Below are 24,817 nucleotides of genomic sequence, written 5' to 3'. Positions count from 1 at the left end.
CAAATGTATTTCATGTCTGGACAGACATTTCGGTGTATTGTACGTAAACAACAATGTCCAATGTTATTCATAGTCTGAATCCTTTTGGAGTAGTGTGTTTGATAGTATTCATATAGTCTCTTTCAACAATCTTTAAAAAATGTAAGATCATCTTTGTCTAGTCCATACATTTTATGTCACATTGTCTTATTTCTGCTACGTCCTGGAAGAGTGAGGAAGAACCTAACATTGAGCTGTGGCTTGCAGATCTTCTTAGTTCAATGGAAGCACAGAGACAAAGAGTGATCAGATTGAAATTTTTTATCCATATGGCAACCATTGACTGAATATTTAGACAAAACTTATATGAATATATCTCTGCTGCCTTCAGAGATTCATGACAGGCATGGATCTTTGGAATTGGACTTTTTTGTTTTGTTTTTGGGTTTCTTGTTATTGATTTAATTTTGTGTACTTACCACTTACCATTCTTGTTTATAATGTGAACGCTTAACAACAACAACAGATGAAATTGAGGATCAGATCAGTCACTCTATTATATATATAATATATATAATATTGCATTTGCAATATTATCGCGATTTGAATTTTCAAATTGCAAAGGCCACATGATACGCGAGAGTAAACCAGTCTGCAGAAGAAGCATCAATTTCTGAAATTACGCTGTACCTTGACTTGTTGTTGTATAATGGCCTTAAGCTTGACAGAAGCTGACACTGCAGAAATTTAGTTTCACACAGGGAATGCAATTAGCACCGGCCACCCATAGGTAACTTGGTGGTTGTGGTGGGTGAAATCTTTGGCCCATCCGCGCTTTGGTGGATAGGAAAAATGCACACCAGAAAGACACGTGTAGTAAGGTAAACGTATTGTGGCAATCGGCGCCTGTGTCACACACACAGCCACCCGTTAGCTCAGGAACTATCTATGTAAGGGCGTTTCAAACCAAACGCGCAAGTCTGAAAGAGGCCCAGTCTGTCTGAGTTACAGCCTGGTTACAGCCAGTGCGCTGCTCACCAGCATCGGAGGCTGTGGGGGGGGGGACTCCGGTGTTGACGGAGAATTACTAAGCTTGTCTTTTAAACCCGAGAGGCGCCACTTGGTTTTATTTTCGTCGGCCATCTTTGAATTGAACCTCAAACTGAGTATTTTTAGAGGTTTTTGATGAGAGATTGACTCCTAGGAGATTTGAACTGAGATAAGGACACATTAATTGGTGGTTGATCTGTGGGTTTTGTATTGAGCGCTTACTGTATAATACAGTTCACACTGGTGAACTTAGTTTTTCTTGTGGTCTGTTGGTAGGCCTACCTGATGATGTTATATATATTATTTAATGCCATGACTTGACTCTCAAATGATCTTTCTCATATTATTATAATTTGATATTTCTTCTCCACCATTGCTGATAAAAATAATTCATGCATCACCTAATTTCATCATAACACAGTCCTTGCCTACAAGAAAGAACAGTGTATGTTTAATCTATCTAATATTGTGTTGGTCATAATATACACTGATTTACTGCTTGTCCATTTTGAATTATACAGAAGGTAAAGAGCTTAAAAATCAATAGCATATTAAATCGCAATATTGGTTAAAAAAAGTTAGTTAGTTAGATTTTTTTCCAAAATCGTTCAGACCTAAATCACTCTCTGCAGGGTGGTTGGAAATAATAAGCCTTTACAGAAATGGACAAAGCACAGGTGCTAATCATTACTTTGGAAGAGTTAGCCTATACTTACGCATGATAGCTAAATGATCAACTGTCATTGCATGTTCTTGGTTTGTCAGTCACACTTCAGTAACAGTATTAAATTCCTTGTTGCTCGACAGTGAACAAACTTGTGCTGTGACATCTAAAGCAAAAGGTGTTGTCATTTTTTTTAAATTCAAGTCACGTGTTTGCTATTGCACTTCTTTATTTGTTTACACACACTCTCTGATTTGAGGTTAATGTAATTCATATAGCCATCCAGCTCCACATTTCATGGATTGAATGACTAGTGTCATTGATATTCAGGTCAGCTGAGGTTGCTGAACCTGTGTGGCCCTGGGAGGCATTGTGTTGGCTGTAGGGGTCGGGATAAATAGTTTACTTTAGAATCACTGCTTCTATTGGGTGAGAAAGAGAGAGCGATAGGGGGAACGAGGGAGGGAGGGGGTGAGAGACAGAGTGACATAGTGAACGAGCCATGACTGGATCATCTGCAGCTGGATTCTCTGGGTTCACAAGGTATTGAGGTGTTTTTGCAGGGGATAAAAATAACTAGACTTTAATGTAACCTATGCACAAAACAATCTTTATTCACTTTATTCTCTCTTTCTTAAATGGCGTATTTTTTTTATTGCCATGGCATATTTCTTCTTTATTAAATGGCATATTTTTAAGGTGTTGCTGTCTTCATAATTAGTTAATAAATCCAGCTGTACCACTTTCTCAGTGTATAAAAAATTCAAGATTTTAACAAGTCCTGCTGAAAAGAAAAACATTTTGATTGCTCTGCTATTTATTCTCCTAGATTGCTAAAAGGAAAAAGTGAATTCTGACTGCAGAAGAAATAAAGCTGTTACATCCTGAAAAATAAAGTTATTTTTTCACTCAAGTGCTGAACCAGTTCCTGCTTAGCAACAGGGGGCCTGTGCAGCACAAAGCGTGTAGAGAGCACATTTTTCTGCAGGTGTTGTTGTATATGTCTTGGGGTTACTGCTTTATCTGCTGTGTAATAGGCTTGGATAGCCTGTGTCTGTATCTTTGATTTAATTGAATCATTCTGTTGGTCTTCTGGGAGATATAAACCTGTTTGTCTGTAGCCAAGTCTAGTCTTATTTCCCACACAGATACGGTATAGAAGGAGTGCATCTTTCAGAGCTGAGGTTGAAGAGACACAAAGGCTGTATGTGGCTCATTTTGGAATCAAAATCAATTATTTTGACATAAATAATTCATAAATGAGATGAGACTAAATGTATCAACATTGCTGTGTGGTAAAATAACACTGATTCAGCATAAAAATCAAAGGCATCACGGCTTATTTTTCATTCTGGGATTTATGCTTAAACACAGTATGTTGTCATATCAGGTGTCTGATCTCATCCGTGAAAAGTCTAGTGCCGTTTTCTATTTCTTGCTTTCCATTTAAGAGAAAATCATGTCACACTACATTTCTAAATTTAGCATTTTGATAGCAGACCTTAAACACTTTGTTTCTGTCCATCAAGCAGAATATGTTAGAAAGAAAATATGTTATAAAACTAGACAAAGTAGAGTGGGTAAGATATTTGCCTCTAAAGCTGATGATACACGGGGCAACTTTTTGAGCAATGTTGCTGGGCAATCTTGCTAGTGGCAAGTCCGGCTATGTTTTTAACAGATAGGAGCAGTGCAGGGTGGGTGGCGGAATGGTGGGGGAAGGGGATTACGGTAGTAATCTCTACTCATTATCATTGATGGCAACGTTGCCCTGCACGATTGCTCTAAAAGTTGCTCCGTGTATCATCAGCCAAAGAAAAGAGAGACTTTGGCAACCTGGAAAAAAGGGCTGAACTTGTGGCTGTTATACTGACACTAAATGTCCTTTCTATCTAAATTCTTGATGGAAAAATGAAATGATCAAATTTCAAAACTGCTTCAGTGGACCACCAGTAGAAGTGGTTGTACAGAGCATGTTTGTGTAAAGTTTAAATAAAGCTAAAAAGAGATTGAACTCTAATGCCCCTTAAACCAGAAACACAGATGTCAGACACAATGTCTCACTGTGTCATCCTAATTTAATCTGGATCAATATTCCTCCCCCTGTTGTGCTTGTTTTTTCCCAGTAGCTCTGATGATGACACTAAATTGTACCTGCAGTATCACAAAATGTGTGGTCATCAGATACCATATTAATATTGGACTCCACATCTCATGCCTCAGTATAAGTACAATACACTTCCCAGTATGGGTGGTTTGAAAAAACAACAAAACTCACGTCAATATAGAAATATGCTTATTCACTTTCTTGCTGAGAGAGAAAATCGTAATTTCTTACATGTCTGTCTGCTAGATAGGAAGCTCTAGTAAGCAGCCTTGCTTTAACAAAGACTGGAAATGGGAAAACTGGTAACTGGCTCTGTCCAAAGGTAACAATGTCTGCCTTTCAACAGCTGTACGTTTTAAACAAACAGGATACACAATGTTAATTAGTAAGCGCTGGTAGGTGGATTTTGTTACTTGTGGACAGAGCCAGGCTAGCTGTTTCTCTTTTGTTTCCAGTCTTTATGCTAAGCTAAGCCAACCGGCTGCTAGCTCCAGTTTCATATTTACTGTACAGACATATAATAAAAGTGGAGTCAGTCTTTTCATCTAACTCTAGGCAAGAAAGCAAATAAGCGTATATACTAAAATGTATATATACAGCATATATATATATATATATATATATATACAGCAGAATAAGTTTAAATATGTTTAAGTATATAGTAAGTAAATTAGGCACATTTTAAATTAATTTCTGAGGTGGCATTTTACTACTGCAAAAATCACTGTGGGAGAAATTAAACTTACAAATAGATTTTTTGTGTTAATTTCAGACAACAACACAGTACATCATAATTCATAATACACAGTACATAGAAAATCTCACAAATTGATAACATCCATCCATCCAGCCATCGTCAACCGCTTATCCTGTGTACAGGGTCGCAGGGCAAATCGATAACAATGAACAGTAAATGATAATCATTAATATATTGCTCAGCCTCACAGGTGCTAAAATATAACGTGTTAGATTATTATTTTTTTTATCCGACCAACAGTCCAAAACGATGACTGATGTTCACTTTACAATGAACTAGAAGAAGAGCTGTAAAAAAGCACCTTGTGTTTTTACTGCTATAAACATTTTCATCATCTTCAGAAATGACTGGGATGCTGCAGTAGTTGAGACTGTGTCTAAGCAGCGCTCATTTTCCCTTCTCCAACTGATTAAGACCAATCCAGCGTTAACCCCATCTTGGCTTCTTCTTGCAGGATTACTGCAAATCTGCTGTTAATGACTGATTGTGGTGGTGCCGTTGATTGTGTTTGTGTACTGAAGGAGAGATGGTGGTGGTGGAAGGGGGTTGGGGTTGTTGAAGCAACATCTTGTTTTTGAAGTGTACCACTCTGACCGCTCCATTATCCGCTCTTCCACCCTATCCTCTTTTTCTCTCAGTTTCTCCTCCCCCACATCGCTACCCCTCTGCCCCAGCCGATAAGGCAAGATGTTTTTCTAAAGTTACTCACTTGATTATGCAGCACACATCAGTCTGAGCACAGAAAAGGAGGGGTTTCATTCACTTTCACTTAGCCTTTCGCGCCCTAAGGGGGTAATGGGGTCATGATAAAAAGCACAAATGACAGTAGTCATTCAAGCGCAACGGTAAAATCTCAGAATCTGCCCCTAGCAGCCTCTACTCGGTGTAATATGATTTCTGATTTCAGAGCAATAAGATTGAGAATTCTAAGGGGAGAAAAGCAGAGAGAAAGTGATTGAAATTCAGTGAGCAAAGCAAAACTAGGAAAGGGAGGGGAAAGCCATGACAAGAAAAAAACAAAAACAAAATCAACCCACAAGCAGGTTTAGCTCTGGCAACATCCAGGGTGTGATTTATGGGGGAGAAGAAATGGCCTTGTTTGAGGGCTGTCACGTCTGGGTCTTGTGATGTACTGTGATGACTGGAGCGCTCTCATCACGTGCACTCAGGCTGCTAAGATAGGACAGGAGAGGCAGGAAGCCCCATTAATAACATGCTGCCTTTCTGTGTGTTGCTGCTTTTTTTTTTTAACAGTATATCAATCTAGAGACAGTTCTTAATGGGATAGATGGGATTGGTATGTACTGTGACCCTCTGGTGAGGCTCCTTGTTGTCTGCCCTAATCTCTTAAGTACGTCTATTAAGATCATTTATGATTAATGAGAAAGAAATGATACTTACAGTAGGAATATAACTGTAGAGTGAAATAAGTGAAGAGATGGAAAGAGATGAACGTCTTTAATTGATAAGTAGAGCACCTCAGGTCATCGTTCCACAACAGCAGTGTTGTTCCTGATTAAAATGAGCGTTTGCATAGTTTCATTGCCGGTCACAAAAGCCCCCCGCATCACACAGACTGCTCCTTTTGAAAGGTGTTGCTAGGATACAGGCCAGCGTGAAGATGAAATCCCCTCTGTACTGCTTTGCTGCAGGTGTCCAGCTCAGACAAGTCCAACTTTATGTGCATATGGTACAGTTGTACATTATGTGTGCTCGTTTGTCTTAATTCATTTTTGTGTGTGTATCCACGTGTCCAAGCAAATGCAGTTTGGTATGTCATGCAAAGCTGTCATATTACATGGACTGTCTTCTATCATAATCCGTTTTTTGTAATAAGACTTAGTTTGTCTGGTGAGTGCTGAGATCTCAATTGTGCTGTCACACCGCAGAGTCTCCGCCAGCTGACACCTCAGGCTGTGCACAAAGAATCAATAGTGTCTGCCTCATGTTCAATTACACTGTAATCAACACATACCAGTCCAGCAAGACCTGGGGATGAATGGAAAGGTCTGCTGATATTGAACTGATGCTCAGCACTGTGATACCAGTAAATTATCATATGAAGGTGTTAAATTTGGCTGTGAGGTTTGACAGTGTTCGCTGCAAGAGTGATGGTCGTCAAGCACTGGAAAGCCATTCAAGGTAGAATTGACTGACACTGATAGAAACCATGGTGCAAATGAGAGTTTTTCATCTACAGTGTTTCTCCTTTATCAGCTCTTAAAATGTCAAAGGACTTGATAATGGCACTAAGAATTTACACATCTGCTCTATGAGCTGCAAGTTGACACATATGTTTTCCAATTTAATTTTCCTCAATGTTCTTTCTATGAACATAATGATTAATTATATGTTTAACTGGGTAATACAGTTCAAGTTTTTTGTTTAGGGTAACACTGACACAGACTTCCCTGTTACAGTATATAAGCTGGAATGGTGTAACAGTTATCTTTGCCTCTGTTACGGGGGACCTGTGTTTAATAAATATGATTATTATTAACACATGAAACATTTTCAGTTGGATCAATTATGTGGAGAATATGAATACAATTCATTAAGGAGGACAATTTCAGATCAAATACCATTATGGAGAGACATTGTGATTTTTCCTCTGTCAGCGCTCCTCACTAAGACAGCTGTTGCTTTTCATATTGTGTTACTGGTCGTGAGGCTGAACGCTGAGAGAGCTGGAGCTGCGCTGGTGGTTCCTGGTGTGGTGTTAAAGTCTCGGGGGCAGTGACTGAGCAGCGAGATGCTCTGCTAAACCAGTGCTCAGGATTTCTTCTGGTAACTGTCAAAATGTCAATCGTCAGGCGTCATCCTATCAAGGAGCCTGTGCCTTGGCGGCTGACAGGAAGCAGAGACACGGTAAAGATGCTGCGACACTGTCTGCTTGTGGACCACATGGAGGCAGGGATTGGCTAGTGAGGCTTGTCATGTGCTATGACACAAGTTGATTCAAATAGTTTCCACATTACATACACTATCAGTAACATACTGATCTAATCTCAGCACTATCAATAACATACTGATAGTGCTGAGATTAGATTAATCCATTAGGCAATAATTAATTAATTGTAAAGGTGCAAAGGTTTTAGGCAGGTGTGGTAAATATGCTGTAAAGTGAGAATACTTTCAAAAATAGACATGTTAATAGATTCTGTTTATCAATTAACAAAATGCAAAGTTAATGACCAGAAGAAAAGTCTAAATCAAATCAATATTTTGGTGTGACCACCCTTTGCCTTCAAAAAAACATAAATTCTTCCAGGTACACTTGCACACAGTTTTTGAGGGAAGTCGGCAGGTAGGTTGGCCCAAACATCTTGGAGAACTACCGCATAGTCCATCTGTGAAAGTAGGCAGCCTCAGTTGCTTCTCTCTCTTCGTGTAATCCCAGACAGACTAAATGATGTTGAGATCAGGGCTCTGTTGGGGCCCATACCATCACTTCCAGGATGCCTTGTTCTTCTTTATGCTTAAGATAGTTCTTAATGACTGATTCGCTGTATGTTTGGGGTTGTCGTCAAGCTGCAGAATAAATTTGGGGCCAATCAGATGCCTCCCTAATGGTACTGCATGATGGATAAGTAGCTGCCTGCACTTGTCAGCATTGGGATTCTGAGACCCTTAATTCTGACCCAATCCCCAACTCCATTTGTAGAAATTCTGCCCCAAACTTGCAAGGAAGATTCACCATGCTTCGCTGTTGCCTGCAGACGCATATTCTTGTACCGCTCTCCAGTCCTTCGGCAAAGAACCTGCCTTCTGCTACAGCCAAATTCTTCAGATTTTGACTCATCAGTCCTTCTGTCCTTCAGTCTTCTGATCACACTTCTCCAGACAGCAGATTGGTTTACCAGAGTCCCACTGTTTCCTGCAGCTCTGAGCTGATGGCAATGCTGGACATCTTCTGACTGCAAAGGGGAGTCAGCATGATGTGTTTTTCATCTGCTGCAGTAAGTTTCTTTGGCCGACCACTGTGTCTACGGTCCTCAACTTTGCCCATTTCTTTGTGCTTCTCTGCTGTGCTCAGTCTCATGGTGTATGAATTTTGACAGTAAACTGTCTTCAGCAACCACACAGTTTGGCTGTTCCTCACCCAGTTGTATTCCTTCTAAACAGCTGTTTCTGTTTCAGTTAATGATTGTGTTTCAACCTACATATTGAATTGTTGATCATTAGCTCCTGTTTGATATAATTGTTTAATTATACACCTGACATATGCTTACAAAGTCTGTATACAGCATAAATGGCAAACATTTGCTGGTTCCAGGTTCTTGTATGTGATGACTGATTGCTTAGTTAGTTTAGCTCTTAGTTTTTTCAAATGGAGCATTATTATGAGATGATTTACAGCTTTGTAGTGTTGGTCAGACAAAACCTGACATTTCTGGGAACTTTCTATGAATGTTTTTTTTATATTATTATTTTGGATTTATATACATGACAATGATCAATTAATGCAATGAAAAACAATCACCAGATGCTCACTACACCCACACATTATAACCGCTGGTCCATGGTTTTGCAAAGCGGAATGTATTTCAGGCTTTTTCATGTTCATTCCTGCTTTCTATTTATCATTAGTATGCTCATTCCTGTTGTGACTGAAACTGAAGTTTGGGCCAAAACAGGACACACAGTTAACTGAGGAGGGGGATGGCCTCTTTTTGCACAGCCGGTCTATATTTTGCGATATTGTGCTAAATACTCCGACTTGAAGAGCATTGGATGTCATATTTCTGTAAATTCACAGTACACAGTAACACATAGATTTTTCTATCAAGAGTTTTCTATGTTTTGACAGTCATCCTCTCTTTCTGTTTTCTTTTATCTTTTTAAGGAAAACCAGGCAGTCCTGCTAATGTTCCATCATCTGAGCTTCTGAACCCCACCAGGTGGTCCTCACTTCAACACCATGCTGTACCTCATCCTGCTCCTCCATCTCCTGGTCCTCTCACTCTCCCCTGCAGGTCAGTAGCACATTCAGCTGAAAGCTAATGGCTGAATTAATTGACCGAATGTGTGAAGAGAGAGATAGTTTGAGATACTGTATCACTGCTGTTGCATTAAAGCATCACAGCTCTACAAATCACACTATTCATACTACACTCAGCCTTTTTATATTTTTTTATATATATATATATATTTTAGGGATGACCCCGAATAGTCAAAGATTCAGTGCTTCGATGGGCGGAGCCTGATTGTGACTGTCAATTTCAGTTAATATACAGCCTATTAAAATATACATTTAAACTTTTAATGCTGTAAATAAATAAGTAAAAAGAAAAAAATTTCAGTAAAAGTTTTTAAAGTGCGTGAATAAATCCAACCCTAACCCTGGATCGTCAGTGCGCATGTGTAGGCGTAGCGTGTATGTGTCGCATACATTGTCACAAGCCAACTCTTAGCCCATGACAAAAAGGAGGTGAGACACAACAGGTTTGCAAGCATATGGGTATGATTTATTATAAAAGTTAAAGAAGAATTAAATGATCACCAATAATATGTGGTGTGGCAAAGTATGACTATCAGTTGTGTCAGCAGTGAATGGATGAGTGAGATGTGTGTGTGTGTGTGTTGTCAGAATTAACCAAAGAAGAAACACAAGACAAACCCAGTAGGACGTCAGCCTAAGAGGAGAGAGAACAAAAGACAGATCAGTCCTGGCTAAATAAGCTCTGAAGGTAGAGCTGCACAGGTGATTGCCCAGCCCAATCAGCCTCCCTGCCTGCAGCCTCCTGCAGGAGAAGGAAGCCGAAATGGGGGAGGGGTCGTAACAGTGTGCAGTGGCAGAAGAGGAATACTTGCTGAAGACACCGAGCTTTCGGATAATTTATCACCGTTGATGAACCACACAAAGAATATTATGTCGTTTTTAAATAGCTAGCTACTTGAAGTAGAACCGAGAGGAATCGCGACGTGCATGCAGATGTCGGCAGCACGGCATGCACGCAAAACTCTGCACAAGACTGGTGAATGGCAGGCGAGAGAGAGAGAGAGAGAGAGAGAGAAAAGGGTCTTCAAAAAGCCTCAGTTTAGCTGGAAATTTACAGTGAAAGTTATATGAATAGAGACTGCAGCTCTGCAGCTTCTCAAGATTAAAGTGGAGCTACTGTGTGTAACACCCCCCACCCCCCCAGCCTATTGGCAGGACTTGACAATTCTGATTCGACTATGTAAATCCTTAGTCAGGGACAGCCCTAAAATATATATATATATATTTTGTTTGTTTGTTTGTATGACCTCAAGAGTCATTAAAGGTCCAGTGTGTAATATTTCTGAGGATCTATTGACAGAAACGCAATATAAGATCCATAACTATGTTTTCAGTGGTGTGTAAAGACCTTACATAATAAACCATTATGATTTATTACCTTAGAATGAGCCATTACCTCCCTTCCATGGACGTCGCCACGTTGCATCGTCATGTTTCTACGGTGGCTGAAAACGGAAAAACAGCACTATCTAGCGCGTTTCGTCACTACGTTCTTCTTGTTCTACTTTTGGTAGTATTCAGGCAGTTCAGACATTCATCACTGCATTGAATACGTACGAAGAGAATCTAAGCCAGTCAGGAAGGTGCAGGACTTGAAATCCACGGGTTGAGTGTTCGATCCCACCTTGGTACAATTTTCTTTTCTCTCTTTAATAAATTGACAGCGACTGTTTCTTACATTACAACATGTGCTGCTCTGTTTGCGTTTCGGTGTTTGATCCACATCCATCAACCTACAGACACTTTTGCATTGTGTCTCCAGGCAGAGGACATTTAGGGGAATCTCGTTTTCTGACGGCTCTTTCAGAGGTGTGTCAAGCAGGCTACAGACTCTTTTAATGTCTGCATTGCAGTAAAAAGCTTCTTGCGCTTTTACTTTTTAGGCAAAACTACTAAAGAGGGAGTGGTTAAGTGAGTAACTGTTGCTGCCATGACTGAGATCTAATTCAGCACTGCGATCAAAGTATTTATTTATTTAGATGTTTTGTTATTATCATAGCACCATAAACTGACCACACATATTGTTGCCGGGCAGTTTTGGCGAGGATACATAATCACAGAGAGAATGAATGTGTTTCCCTTGTCAATGTTTGTATAAACTTTATCTAATGTGTGGTTTATAATGACAATATTACACGCTCTTAGCTTACATTTTCCATGTTATCTGTCAGTGGCCAAGTCACTATAACATGGTTTTACTGAGTAATTAAGTAAATATAATTTCTTAATAAATATACCTAAAGACTGGCTACTTTCTGCTGTCTCTTAAGAGACACCTTTTGTGCTGTGTCAGCCACCGTAGCTGTCCTACACTCTTTGAAAGGGTAGGGAGCAGTGGTAGACTGGACAGATGGTTGTATTTCACCACTGGATGCCACTAAATCTTACACACTGAACCTTTAAGTCAACTCTGAGCTGCAGTTGAAATAAAAACCTATGGCAAACGAATTTGGCAACTAATACATAAACTGTTTAGCAGTAGCAGCAGTTTACTCTCTGAGAATAATCTTTTCAATTTCAAGTTAATGGTGAGCACCACTCAGAAATAAAAGGACTTTTCTCATTTAGCTTGACTCTTTTTTATTATTATGTCCTTTATCTTTCGAGTATCATAATCTAAAGATTTAGTAGTCAGAGATTAATTTGGCAATAACAAACCGCCAGTTTAATGTGCCTCATATACTCGTGTATATATATATACTCATAACTACAGAAAGAGACATAAACTTTGATTAGTGGCTCCAACTGCAAAGCATGAAAATCACACAGGTGGCAGGCAGTATGGATAGAAGCATACATCACAACTGGATTGTCAGGATGAACGGGGTAGGAGGTAGGTACAAGGCGAGACAAGGTGTTAACAAGTTGCTAACTGCCAGCTTTAAACAGCAGTGTAATGACGCTGGCAATGAGACAGCTTCAGGGAAGAAAATAGAAATCCAATTTCATTGAGTAAAGATGTGTTTTAAGGTCAGATATAAGAGCAAACTAATTAAATCAGATCTAGATATATTTCAAATATTAAACACCGGCTGAGGCAAGGCTGGGCAATCATGTGCCTTGGAGGGCTTTGAGTTTGCAGGTTTTCATTCCTTTTTTGTGATGTGCTACTGCTGTGCAATCAGCTGTGTAGGAAACAAAGCAAAGTGGTCAGAGAACAGCAGGCCTGAAATGACCTGTCTAAAAAAGATACACGCTCTCCTCTCTGTTCCCGCACCTTAGGCTATTGTCACTTGTCTCAGATTTTATTTCACATGAACCAAAAGGGAGGGTGGGGGGCTGTGATCGGGAATTCTCCTGACTTCACACCACATCTTTCTCAAACAGACTCTGAGATCTAGGGGAATCATCTTTCTTTTTCTCTTTTTTTCTAAATGGCTGTTGAAAATGCACTCACATACATCTACAGTAAAGCAATAGGCAGATAAACGCTCTAAAACACCACATACTTGGTTGCTCCTGCACACATAAACTCAGTATGTAGTGAGTTCACCCACACAGGGTTGAACTGTATGGCTGCTCTATCTAAACAGACAGCAGCCTACCAACATGCTCGGGTCGTTATTGTGGGTAGAGAACATTGGCTTGACATTTTTGTTTAGTCCTAACAAGAATGAAGTTTGATGGTTAATGTGACATTAATGCTATGACAGCAGAACAAAAGTCAAGCACACACTACCCTACTACTAAAGTATAGTGTGTTTATGTGTGTGTGTGTTTTATATGGTTCGGGCTTATAATACAGCCTACAGTAATATGATAGCACAGAATTTTAAAGTCAGGATTATTGTTTAAACATCAAGTTGGTATGATTGTTTTCTCCCTTCTGTAAATGTACATGGGTGACTGATTTGAATACATCGTCACAGTGTAATTAAACCCACATTCACTCAAGGCCAACCACAAAGGTTTGGAGTTTTCTATTTTACTGTAAAGGACAGGGTGTCGTGGATTCCTGAGATGGCCTTCAGCCAAAGGTAGTCTTTCAGTCCAAAGCAGTTTTCAGCCATTGATCATATTCTCAGCAGCAAAAAGGTGATTCTGTCAAAGACCTGCACCTCTCTGAAGAAACAGTTATGATGATGCATGATTTGTATCCTGTGAAAAGTGAGAGAAATACACCTCCACCTTATTGGGAAGCAGCGTTATGGTTCAGTATGTTAACATTACTTCCTTTGCTAACTGTTACAGATGCATCAATGCACGGAGAGGTACCTGACTTTTGTGGAGGTAAGACTTATTATAATGTCAAATAATCATTGTTGCTTGTTTCAATGCCAAAACAAAATCTTCCTGGACTGTTACATTTTAAATTATGAATGCAAATAGATTCTTCTTGGTTGTTAGGTTTCAAGCTCAAGGCTGACCAAGAGGTCACAGAGAATGTTTTATAACCAGAAAGGTCACAGAGTTGACAAGTAATGTGTTTTTATGAACATCTATGTGTTCTGTCAAAGTACCCTTGAGGAATTCATTAGAATCCTAGCTGCTCACGCAGGCCAAGATGATATAGGTAAATATTGAAAATGAATGTTGAAATGTGAAAAATAGGACTTTTTGGTTTATAGTCTTCAAAGTGGAGTGCAGGTTGTGATCTTTCTGAGCAGAGAAAGGCCAGTGACTTGTGATTTGTTATTGCATTATTCTGTCAAAACAATTGCAACAAGAGTTGTTGGACTAAATCAGCCTTCTAGTGAATAGCCAGTCCACATGGGATGCCTTTTCACGTAAAATACTACCCACTTAGAAGGCTGAACAAACGAACAATGCAGTAAAGCTATTATAAAAAATAAGAGAGATAATACTTCATCTAAATATTCATCTCCTCCTTAATTCCAAGAAAGATCCAAATGGGCTTCACTTCTCTGCCCACTATCTGTCAGGATTTGTTAAGGGACATGTAGTTACAGACGGCTCCCTTTCTCATTCCACAGTAGGACAGGACAAATGGAAATCTATCTGGAGGTCATGTTTCTTTTCACTGTTGCTATTTCTGTATTTCTCCTACTTGCAGATGTACATTAATCCTAATGGAGATGGTCCAATGCATAGTACAGTTAAATGTATTGGACCATCTCCATTAGGATTAATGTACATCTGCAAGTAGGAGAAATTAGGTTCTAGGATCATTAGAGCGAGAAACTGTATTAGAGCTGCCTTGCCTCATTGTGGGGCTATGTTGGTATGATGGATGAGACAGAAAAAGAAAGAGATCATAAATGGAATGGCGGTGTGATTAATCCAAATATAGATACCACTGTTTCTATTTTTCCATATACATTCATTTAATTATTTACTGTGTTATTTTAAAGGGGATTTTTCACTTCAGTTTTATACAACCCATTGTCACAGATTATGCAAAGCACTTTGTACTTAAACTTGAAAAGTGCTATAGTCTAGAAATAGTCCATATCGATCTTTTTTTTCAACAAACACCCTGCAAGAAAGTAAATCTATTTCCCAGAATTTTATTGTGTGTAGTGTTTTGGCAAAAGGAATATCAAATAGCAAGTTGCATTGGCAACATTAAAATGGAAAAATGTGTGGCACTCAAAAATACTGTAGGTCTCTCTTTAAACTGAGAGTTTTGCTCAATCAGAGTACCATCCAGCTCTACTATGTAGAGCAGGTTGTTGTCAGTGTTTACTGCTGTATATCCATAATATTTGTCCCTTGTGTGTTATTCTCTGGGAGTAAAATAAAGTGGAGGCAGACTGTCAGCAAGGGGTAAATTGGACGGGAAGATTTTTTCACCAATTCATTTTGTTTTCTTCTTCATGAAGCATTGGCCATACATGGTTTTTACAGGCTGTGTGCCTGTATGGGGTATCACCTCCTGCACATGTTAACCTTATCTCCACTTGTTAGCAGATATAACTAGCATGATGCAGCTCGGACTCTGCTAAATGTTTTTGGTGCTGCACACATCAGTCCGCTTCACTATAGACTACAGTGTTTAATGTCACTGAGAACTAAAATATGTGAGGAAATGCTGCTTAGGCTTTAGAATTTCTGATTGCAGCTTTTTAAAATGAGAGGATTTGATGATACACTGAATATCTTTGGGGTTTGGACTGTTGGTATGACAAAACAAGATATTTGAAGACGTCATCTCGGGTTGTGACAGATTCAAACAAGCATATTTCACAAATTTATGACATCACATAGACAAAACAAATTATCTAGAAACTAGACAGCAGATTAATCGATAATGAAAAGAATTGTTAGCTGCAGCTTCATTGAAAATATGACTGACTGAACATCAGTATAGGCTGCACATCTGATGGACAGCGGAGAAGTAGATGATGCTGCAGAAGCTGGACCTTTTGAATCCATTGGAAGTGACAGCTAAAACTTTGTAAGAACTCCTTTCAAATCTAGAGGTGAGTGTTTGATGCTCGAAAGAGTGAGTTTTGGTTTATTGCTGGACTAAAGATTAATACACTGTTCCCAGTGATGCACTTTTAAAACCTCAGTCACTGTGCAATACTATAGCAGACTGTGTTTCATATTTATAATTGTTATGGCTTGTGAAAACATCTGTATTCAAATTCGGCGTCTCACGTGTTACGTTTGAATAGCTCTGCTCTGTTGCAACCGCCATTTCAGAGAATAATTCTTTTTGACAGTTGTGATAGTACAGCTGGCACCACACTGTCTGACACCGGCACTCTTATGTCCACATCTCTGCCACCGTGCCTCATTATGTGGCTCAAGGGCTTTTGGGTAATTATCGCTACCCTGTGCTTTTGGTGCTTCTGGCAAACAATATGTTATCTGTCCCACTTGGACACTCTCTTGGTCATGGCAAACAAACCATGCTGCAGGTGCATCCAAAACACAGCTGTGAGTAAAGTTAAATTCATCAGAGGATGAAATTCATCTGGGATTTGGGGTAATTATGTGACTATTTAGATGTGAAACAAAAACACATACAAAACATTTATTTTGCAAAATTAGAACTGCAGCCTGTGAAACAGCGGGAAATTTATTAAACAAGAAAATAATAAACCGATTTGCAGTTGTTTTATGTTCATACATATTTTAATGTTGAGTCAACAAGTCATTGTCGTGCACCTAAAATTATACCAGAAACCTCAATGAATAATTGATGTCTCATTAGAAACTGATGCTAGGGAAGATAGCGGGCTCCTAAAATAACAAGCTGTATGGTATTTCAAATTCAAATGAGAGTCTAAACTTACCAGCTGTTCAATTGAATAGGAGTCGGGGTTTAATAATGAAGTCTGTCCAGAGGAAGATCACTTCCAGCAGGCCTGGGAGACACTTAGCCGCCCTTTGACTTGTGTGTGTACGTGTATCTTTCTTCCCCTTTTTGTACAGATGTGGCCTTCCCCGAGAGTAACTCTATGCTGTTTATGTGTGTTATGCGGGGAAAAAGAACCTGAGAGACTCACAGATACAAATAGAAAATAAAAAAGACTGAAAGTGGGATGCAGCCGTGGAGAGTTGGAAAGAGATTCTGTGTGTTTTGGACAAAACATATCAGGCATGTTTGGGATGAGGGTGGAAAGAGTTTAAGAGAGAGTACACAAGGCAACTGATAGTGGGAGGCTTTGACAGATTGAGAAAGAGTGATGATTTAGGTATTGAAGAAAAACTCAACTCTGGAGTCTACAGCCTACAGCCTAGTGGTTCTGTGATGCTGCACAGTGGTGCTTTGAGCTAAATGCTAAAGCCAGCATGCTAACATGCCCAAGGTATTAACATACATCATCTGAGGACCATGAATGTCTTCACAAAGTTTTGTGCCCACCCACCTTGTAGATATTTTAATGCGATATTTCACTGGATAAATGAAAACAAATTGGGCTAGATGATGTAATTGGGGTTCATGTTATGGGCTTACCTGTACCAAAACAAAAAACATCAGCCTCATGGCTTCATCATGTGGTGGGCCTTGAATGTTGATATAAAAATAAAATAGATATTTGACTCTCAACCAAAGTGACAAACTGACATTGCCATCCCTGGAGCCATGGAGCTGTAGAAGGAAATCCAGGAAAGGTAAAGAAAGAAAAGCAAAGCGCGACAGTAGGATATAGGTTAGAAAGATGGAGAGAGGACAGAGGAAGCCAGAGAAAGTTGGAGACAGATAGGCAGAGAAAGCGAAACGAGGCAGAGAGAATGTAAGAGGCCTATGTGTGTCTCCAGGCAGTGAGCCTTAAGTGGCCTGCTTTAACACTCCCCTTCACCATCTGTCACATCCCACATTACAAAGAAAGGAACGGCACCAGTGCTCATCTCTCCGAGTTACACTCCAACTGCTATTTCAGCACTCCATCAGAGCCTCTGTGACTCCCCTCCTCCATCCCATCCAACATTTATGTTTCATATTTACATGCAAACCATTTATCTGAAACTCATGCAGCGTAATCTAAGTGCAACAGTAGAATAGGGTCACTGTAGTCCCTTTACGCTACTCATCCTAGTGAGTCTGTTTCCTTCAATTCTTTTATTTTTCTTTCTCCCTTGTTCCCAAGAACATAGTTTCTCACTTAATTTGCCTTCCGTCCGCCCCACAATGCCCCATTTATAGTATGTTTAATTCTCTCAGCCAGCAGTAATTCAGAGTCCTTGGGATTTGTGTCAATGTCAAACACTTGCACACGGTTGGCTGCTGGAGTGTGTGAGTGGGAGTGGATCCTGTCTCCTAACGTCTTTATAGCTACCTCCTGGTTGGTCGTCCTGGTGCACAGCTAACCTGCTAATGTGGTTACAAGTCTGTCTTCATACTGGTTAGGATTATAAGATTTTTAAATCCTTACAGCAGAGGCAGATAAATATGCATCTGGTTCGCAAAATATTTGAGATTACTGTTCGACTGCTGGGATGAATGTGATTGCTTTAAAATAGCTTCCTGTTTTTCATGGTAGTAAATACTATTGGAAATGCAGTTATAGGTGTTATTTGTTCAAGTTTCTGAAGGTTGCATACTGTCATATTTTCAGACTGAGTGTCAAGCGCTAATGCAGGCCGGTAAGAAGCATCGAATAGAAGCAGGATATTGCTGTCTGAAAAGAGCGATCTTCTCCCCATTGAGGTGTCAGCTGTGCTCTCTTCGAACTCAGACACACAGGGGAACAACACATGAACGCGCGCACACATTTGTATTCCTGCAGTCACCTACACACACTCTTGATCTGAGAGAATAATCAGCATTTGAGAACATTTCACCTCATTGCTTATTCATAGCCTGGCATTGTGTTTATGTCTTATTCATGCCACTGCTTGTGATGTCTGTCTGTATTAATGAGTAATTGGGGCTAATTGTACGTGCGTGTTGATGGTGTAAAAGGCAGATTGAACCAAGAAAGGCATTTTCATCAAGGAGGCTCTTCTCCTTGGATTTTCCTGTGCAGCTGCTTCACAGCGCTGAGGATGACACATGCAGTATGAAAGGGGTTTGGATTATGCTAAGTCAAGTTAGCTTTTCCAGTTTCAGGATTTGTATTAGCTTGTAACAATATCATATCCACTGGCAACACATGAATGTGTCACTGCGGTTTGGCACCTGAGTGAGCACATCTCTGTCATAATTATTGTGATGTTGTGATTTGGAATAAAGCAGCTTAGTACTATGCTTCGTGTGTGAAAACGAGTTTGCGTGAATTCATGGATTAGATTAGTTATAATAAGCTATAACCAGGATTTCTGAGAAACCAGCTACTAAGCAATAGAGGTGTGTGCGTCTGTGAAAACCACAAACTGGGCAGAAACATTAAAAGGCAGGTCCTCACAGGTGTAATCTCACAATCTAGTCAATGTGTTTTTTTTTCTTGTTGTTGTTTTGTTGCCGTCTCATTTTTGATGGAACTGCCCCAGAACTAACGCTTGATATTTCCTGTTTGTAAGTCTGACCCAGCCTGTTATTTCCACTGATCTCGTTTGTTTTTTGTCGGCAGGCGAAGCCACAGGTTACGGGCCAGTGTTTGAGGAGCAGCCGGTGGAGACCATCTACCCCGAGGAGTCGCCTGAGGCTAAAATCACCATGAGCTGCCGGGCCCGGGCCAGTCCACCTGCCACATACAAGTAACATATGTTCCCCATAAACCCAGTCTCATTACTACCCACTGTGCATTCTGTGTGCCTCCCGTCATTCGCCATCTCTCAGGCTGTATTCAGACAGTTATAGGGTCTGTCTGTCAATGGCAAAGTCATAAGCATGTTTATCTTAACCTAAATGTATGTGTGTGTGTGTGTGTGACCATCCAGCAGTGCATGATTGTATGATACATTTTCAAGCCATTCCCACATAATTTTGTTGTTGTCAAACAACCTGCACAACTCAGTTTGTTTGCAGCAGATGTTTTTTCCTCATGCAATAACAAAAATTTTAATGGCAAAATTTCACACGCCAGAAAAAATACTAATAACAAAAGCAGCAGCAGCACAAACAGCACTGCCATCGTGTCTCCACCTCATTTTGCAGCTCAAAATTTAGAGCTTTATGCATGATCCATTTCAATTTAGATGTAAATGTATGTAAATTATATTGCTTGGCATTCCCCAAAATCGGTGTCACTGTCAGAGAGCCCAGAATAGATGTCAGAGGGGAAAGAATTAGCTTTGACCACTGCTGGTATAAAGTGTTCAAGGGTTTATCTGCAGTACAGTCTGTTATGCTTTTTAAAACATGAAAGTCGTTATTGTTACTTACAGTATGTGCAGACATGTGAGTGAGAAGTGTTTGCCTTATCGTACAAAACCACATGAAATTAAAATACTACATATCACTGCATCAAAGAACGTAAATTCTCCTTGTGGTGCTACATGTAAAACAAACCTTGTTTTCCTTGTTTCAGGTGGATGATGGACAACACGGAAATTGACCTGAATGCAGAAGGTAGCCACTACAGTTTAGTAGGAGGCAACTTGGTCATCAGCAACCCCATCAAAGCCCAACATGTAGGAAGCTACTCCTGTTTGGCTACCAACATGTACGGCACAGTCATCAGCCGACAGGCCTCAGTGCAGTTCGGATGTAAGTGGCCCAGATGTGAACCCCCATTAAGGCTGCGATGATGTACAGTACCATACAGATATAACAGAGAGCTGCTGGAGCTACTTTCATGCATATTATGCACATTGAAATTGTAATGGGAAGCTGTGACAAATCATACGTGGTGTGGAAAGTGCAATTTGTGAATGGTCTAACTTCGTTTTTTCATGAAACACTACCGCTCAATCCAAAAGCAATTGTTGAACTTTGTCCAATCCTTGAACCTTTAGTGTAGGTTTTTATGGAAATTAGCTATAGGGCATGCTCAGAAATGAATGTTTGACAGTAGTAGCAGCACTTGACAGCACTGAAACTTTCTTGCAATTGATTTTTGTCTTTGCCTCTGTCAGACCTCGATCTTTTCTCGTCGGAGGAGAGGGAGTCAGTGTACGTCAAAGAGGGACAGGGGGCAGTGCTGCTCTGCGCTCCCCCACCGCATTATCCAGGTACAGCATGCGATAGCTGAGTGTGCTTCTGCTGAAGTGTTCATACAAGATTAAGTCCGGCCTCTCTCATCACGTAGCAATAGCATCTGATTGATAAGTGGGCGGATGGACCAGTGGCACAGAAGTTAGCACTGTTCCCTATTATGATTTCTGTTTTTTTCTGTGAGGATTTTTAATGTTCACCATCTTGATTGTGCAGGGTTCCTCCTTGGTGCTGCAGTCCATAGCCATGCAAGTCAGGCTGACTGACTCATTTTTCATATATGTAAATAAAAGTGTGACTGCCATTGTATGCATGCTTTATGGTTGTGAAGCTTTTTCATAAGATTGCTGTTAGCCATAGCCATCAACCCAAAAAACTGTACACATTGTTAATATTCATGCTAATGTAAATCAGTCAAACACAGCAGTCTGAAAGCATTAACTCTCTCTCCACAGCATAAGAATTACCTCAACGAGCAAATGTGCCTACAATATCCCTCTATTATGCCTCTCAGCGAAAAGAATTATAAGATTTAATCTGATAAGTCAATAGATGTTTGAATAATAAATGCCCTTCAGCACCAAAGAATTGTGCTATTTTTATTTTGCATGTATTCAGATTATTCAGATTATTCAGGTTATTCAACGTGAGCCATCTTCTCGTCCAATCCCCATGGCTCTTTCCAAAGCTTTTGCTGTGTGTCCAGGGTCTTGATTGACAGGTGGCGTTTTGTCATGTCTCTTTATGTGCAGCCGAGCTGTCATTCCGATGGATCCTCAATGAATTCCCCACCTTCATCCCACTGGACAAGAGGCGTTTCATCTCCCAGATAAATGGTAACCTCTATATCTCCAAGGTGGACTCCTCGGACAGTGGCAACTACTCTTGCATTGCATCCAGCCCGTCCATTTCCAAGAGCGTTTTCTCCAACTACATCCCCCTCGTACCTCTGGCAGAACGTTAGTACCTCACTTCCTACCACCCAGTTGCTTATTTCTGACCTTTTCATAAATTATGCTTGCACGAAAGTAGGTAGAGATTTCTGGTTTCTTTAGTTTTACAGCGAGTGATTTTAAATAACCCAATAAAAGTCAAAAGTCAAAATATAGGCTGGTTTAATTATCCTGCACCGGATTGATCACAGTATGATACTTGGGCCACAATAACATTTGTAATGCACTGCATGGATGCCTCTAAATATTTAGTATGTTTTGCTGTATAAAATGTACTTAAGCTCAATACAATACTGAAATACTACAGCATGTGTCTCCATAATAGCCACTATTCCTTAAGAAGTGTTCGATAAAGAAATTTCATCCAACTGTAATTCTTACTAGATTAAATGAGGTGTGAGTATAAAGCAGGAGCTAAAGTGGTTCTTAAAGAGATGGGTTTCAAAAATAAGCATGAAGATAGGAAGTGACTCTGCCTTGCTGCAGCAAAATACTGCATTGATATTTTTTTTTTTTCTCGCGCCTCTACTGGAGCACCATGTTTAATCACAACAGTGCTTGTTTTAAACATGATAAGGTCATGCCACTGTTGTTGACTCTTTAATGAGATTTACAGGAAGAAATTAGCTCAGAAGTAGACATTACATTTACATTACATTTATTCATTTAGCTGACACTTTTATCCAAAGTGACTTACAATTGCTATACATGTCAGAGGTCGCACGCCTCTGGAGCAATTAGGGGTTAAGCGTCTTGCTTAAGGACACATTGGTGGATGGGTCACATTGGGGAATTAAAGCCAGGTCTCTCACACCAAAGGGATAGTCTTATCCCTTGCGCCATCGCCAACCAGACTGGCACAAAAGAACATACTTTAAGATAGAGCCAGTAGGTTATAAAGAATGAACTGAAACACGAATAGTCCCAGAGATAGAGATCACAAACCAAAGCAATGTTTATTAATAAGTTTATTAATGCTCTGCATGTTTGCATGACCATATGTAAGAGGTACAAACACAAAACTAGACAACTATTTTAACATTTTCCTTGGGGGGGCTTCCTAGATTCTATAAGGCTCCACCTATGGCAGATGTGTTTTGAATAGTACTATTGTTACTTAAAACACAAACTTGAATGTTGTGTCCCACCAAGGAGGTCAGGATTAGAACAGAGCAGACCAGTTGTTTGGGCTCTCTCATGCATATGTGTATTATGAGTTGCCTTCTGGGAACAAGTGGCCTGTATTTAACTCTAACTAGTTTTAGTTTCTGTGGGTTGGAGGTACATATCTTTGCATTTTGCTAAGGTTTTTTAAATTCAGTGTGTATGTGTAAATTGGGCACAGTGATTTCATGGTTTAAGTATTACCGTTATGATCTGTTCTTTTGCCGTATCCTGGTTATGTTTTTAGCATGTATCTGGGTTTTGAGAAACCTGGATGCTACCTGGTGTACTCTGATTAAAACCTGGATACTTAAGCATGTTCATACCTTATCCAGGGATTTGGTCAGTCTCTGCAACGCACTCAAGATCTAGGCTGAAAGTATGAGACCAGAAGCAAAAAGGATGCATTTTATTGTTGCGTTTTGTTTTACTGCTGACCAGATGACAAAAAAATGCACCATTAAGACAGGTAAATGCTCTGGAACTGTAAATGAACTAAACTGAGTTTAGCCTCACCTGCTGACACACCAGAGTCAACTTTCCTTTACAAATTACAGACTCCTCCGACTGAGTACCTGGTGTCTCATGTTCCATGTTAACGTTATAAACCGAATATAGTCACAGCCAGGATGAGACTCTAGAACCGGTTACTAGTGCTGATGTAAATGTAGTCATTGTGTTGCTAACCCGAAAAAAGCCTTGTCACAGTTGTTTTTGTGTCTCAGTAGGACAGCATTTACAAAGAAATATCTTTTGGGGTGATAACAGAAGACTTTTTAAGGAAAACTAAAATAGTAAAAATGTTTTTGAAACCATCAAGGTCAGCAGCTCTAAATAGGTATAGCACCTGACTCACAATTCTGGTTTGTTGTCATTCCTGACAGGTCCCATCAGGAAATACCCTGCTGACCTCAAAGTCAAGTTCCCAGACACCACTGCTCTGGTGGGCCAGAATATCACATTGGAATGCTTTGCTTTGGGGAAGTAAGTGTGAGAGATCACTGGTTACTGTGTTTGTTAGAGTGCACTGGTTGGACTGAAAGGTTCCATGATAATCTGGTCTCAGCCAGCGAGTCTGTGACATAAAATGGGTCTCAAATTTAATTTTAAATGAATATAAATGGTCATAAGTACAGTACACAGTAGTAGGGATGTATCAATCTCTCAAATACCATATTTGTTTGCCCTTAATGCATATTTAAGTGACATTTACTGTATTTTACTGTAGCTTACTGTCTTCATCACCTATTCATTGAGTTAAATGATTTATAAAGCATGTTTCAGGATGATGATGGCTTGAGTACAGCGATTCACATGCATTACAAGTTGAAGCCTGCCTTGTGTATTATTGTTCTCTCTCTTCCCTTCCCAGCCCCGTCCCCGAGATCCGCTGGAAGAAGTTAAACGGACAGCTGCCGCCCAATCACGAAGTGCGGATGGCGGGGGCTCATCTGCACCTGTACAATGTGCAGTTTGAAGACGGCGGCACCTATCAGTGTGAGGCAATGAACTCCAGAGGAAAGGACTACCATGCTGCACTTGTGTCTGTAGAAGGTAAGAAGTATGTTGCATGTCACGTCAGCCTTCTTCTTCTTAAAACATATTACAGGGAATACACACATGCATTAAATGTAAGTTTTTATCTGCTACGCACACTGTGGGGGATAAATTCACGAGCCCTTTGTTCTT

General features: G+C 40.0%; 1 protein-coding gene across 6 annotated transcripts in view; it reads left to right on the top strand.

Annotated features, from left to right (window-relative positions):
• Nucleotides 1-24,817, top strand: part of LOC123962035 (contactin-1a-like) — a 69,970-nt gene that overhangs the window by 27,657 nt on the left and 17,496 nt on the right. For all 6 annotated transcript variants that reach the window (XM_046037914.1, XM_046037912.1, XM_046037913.1 and 3 more), the window contains 8 exons: nt 9,404-9,533; nt 13,751-13,789; nt 19,486-19,612; nt 20,386-20,564; nt 20,933-21,028; nt 21,764-21,970; nt 24,013-24,112; nt 24,501-24,682. In XM_046037914.1, coding sequence (XP_045893870.1) covers nt 9,479-9,533; nt 13,751-13,789; nt 19,486-19,612; nt 20,386-20,564; nt 20,933-21,028; nt 21,764-21,970; nt 24,013-24,112; nt 24,501-24,682 — 985 coding nt within the window. In that variant the 5' untranslated portion in view covers nt 9,404-9,478. The remainder of the gene's footprint in view (nt 1-9,403; nt 9,534-13,750; nt 13,790-19,485; nt 19,613-20,385; nt 20,565-20,932; nt 21,029-21,763; nt 21,971-24,012; nt 24,113-24,500; nt 24,683-24,817) is intronic.

This window comes from Micropterus dolomieu, linkage group LG22 (genome assembly GCF_021292245.1).
Source record: "Micropterus dolomieu isolate WLL.071019.BEF.003 ecotype Adirondacks linkage group LG22, ASM2129224v1, whole genome shotgun sequence".
NCBI classification, from domain to species: Eukaryota; Metazoa; Chordata; class Actinopteri; order Centrarchiformes; family Centrarchidae; genus Micropterus; species Micropterus dolomieu.
The sequence above is the reverse complement of the archived record's forward strand: the minus strand, read 5'-3'. Positions and strand labels throughout refer to the sequence as shown.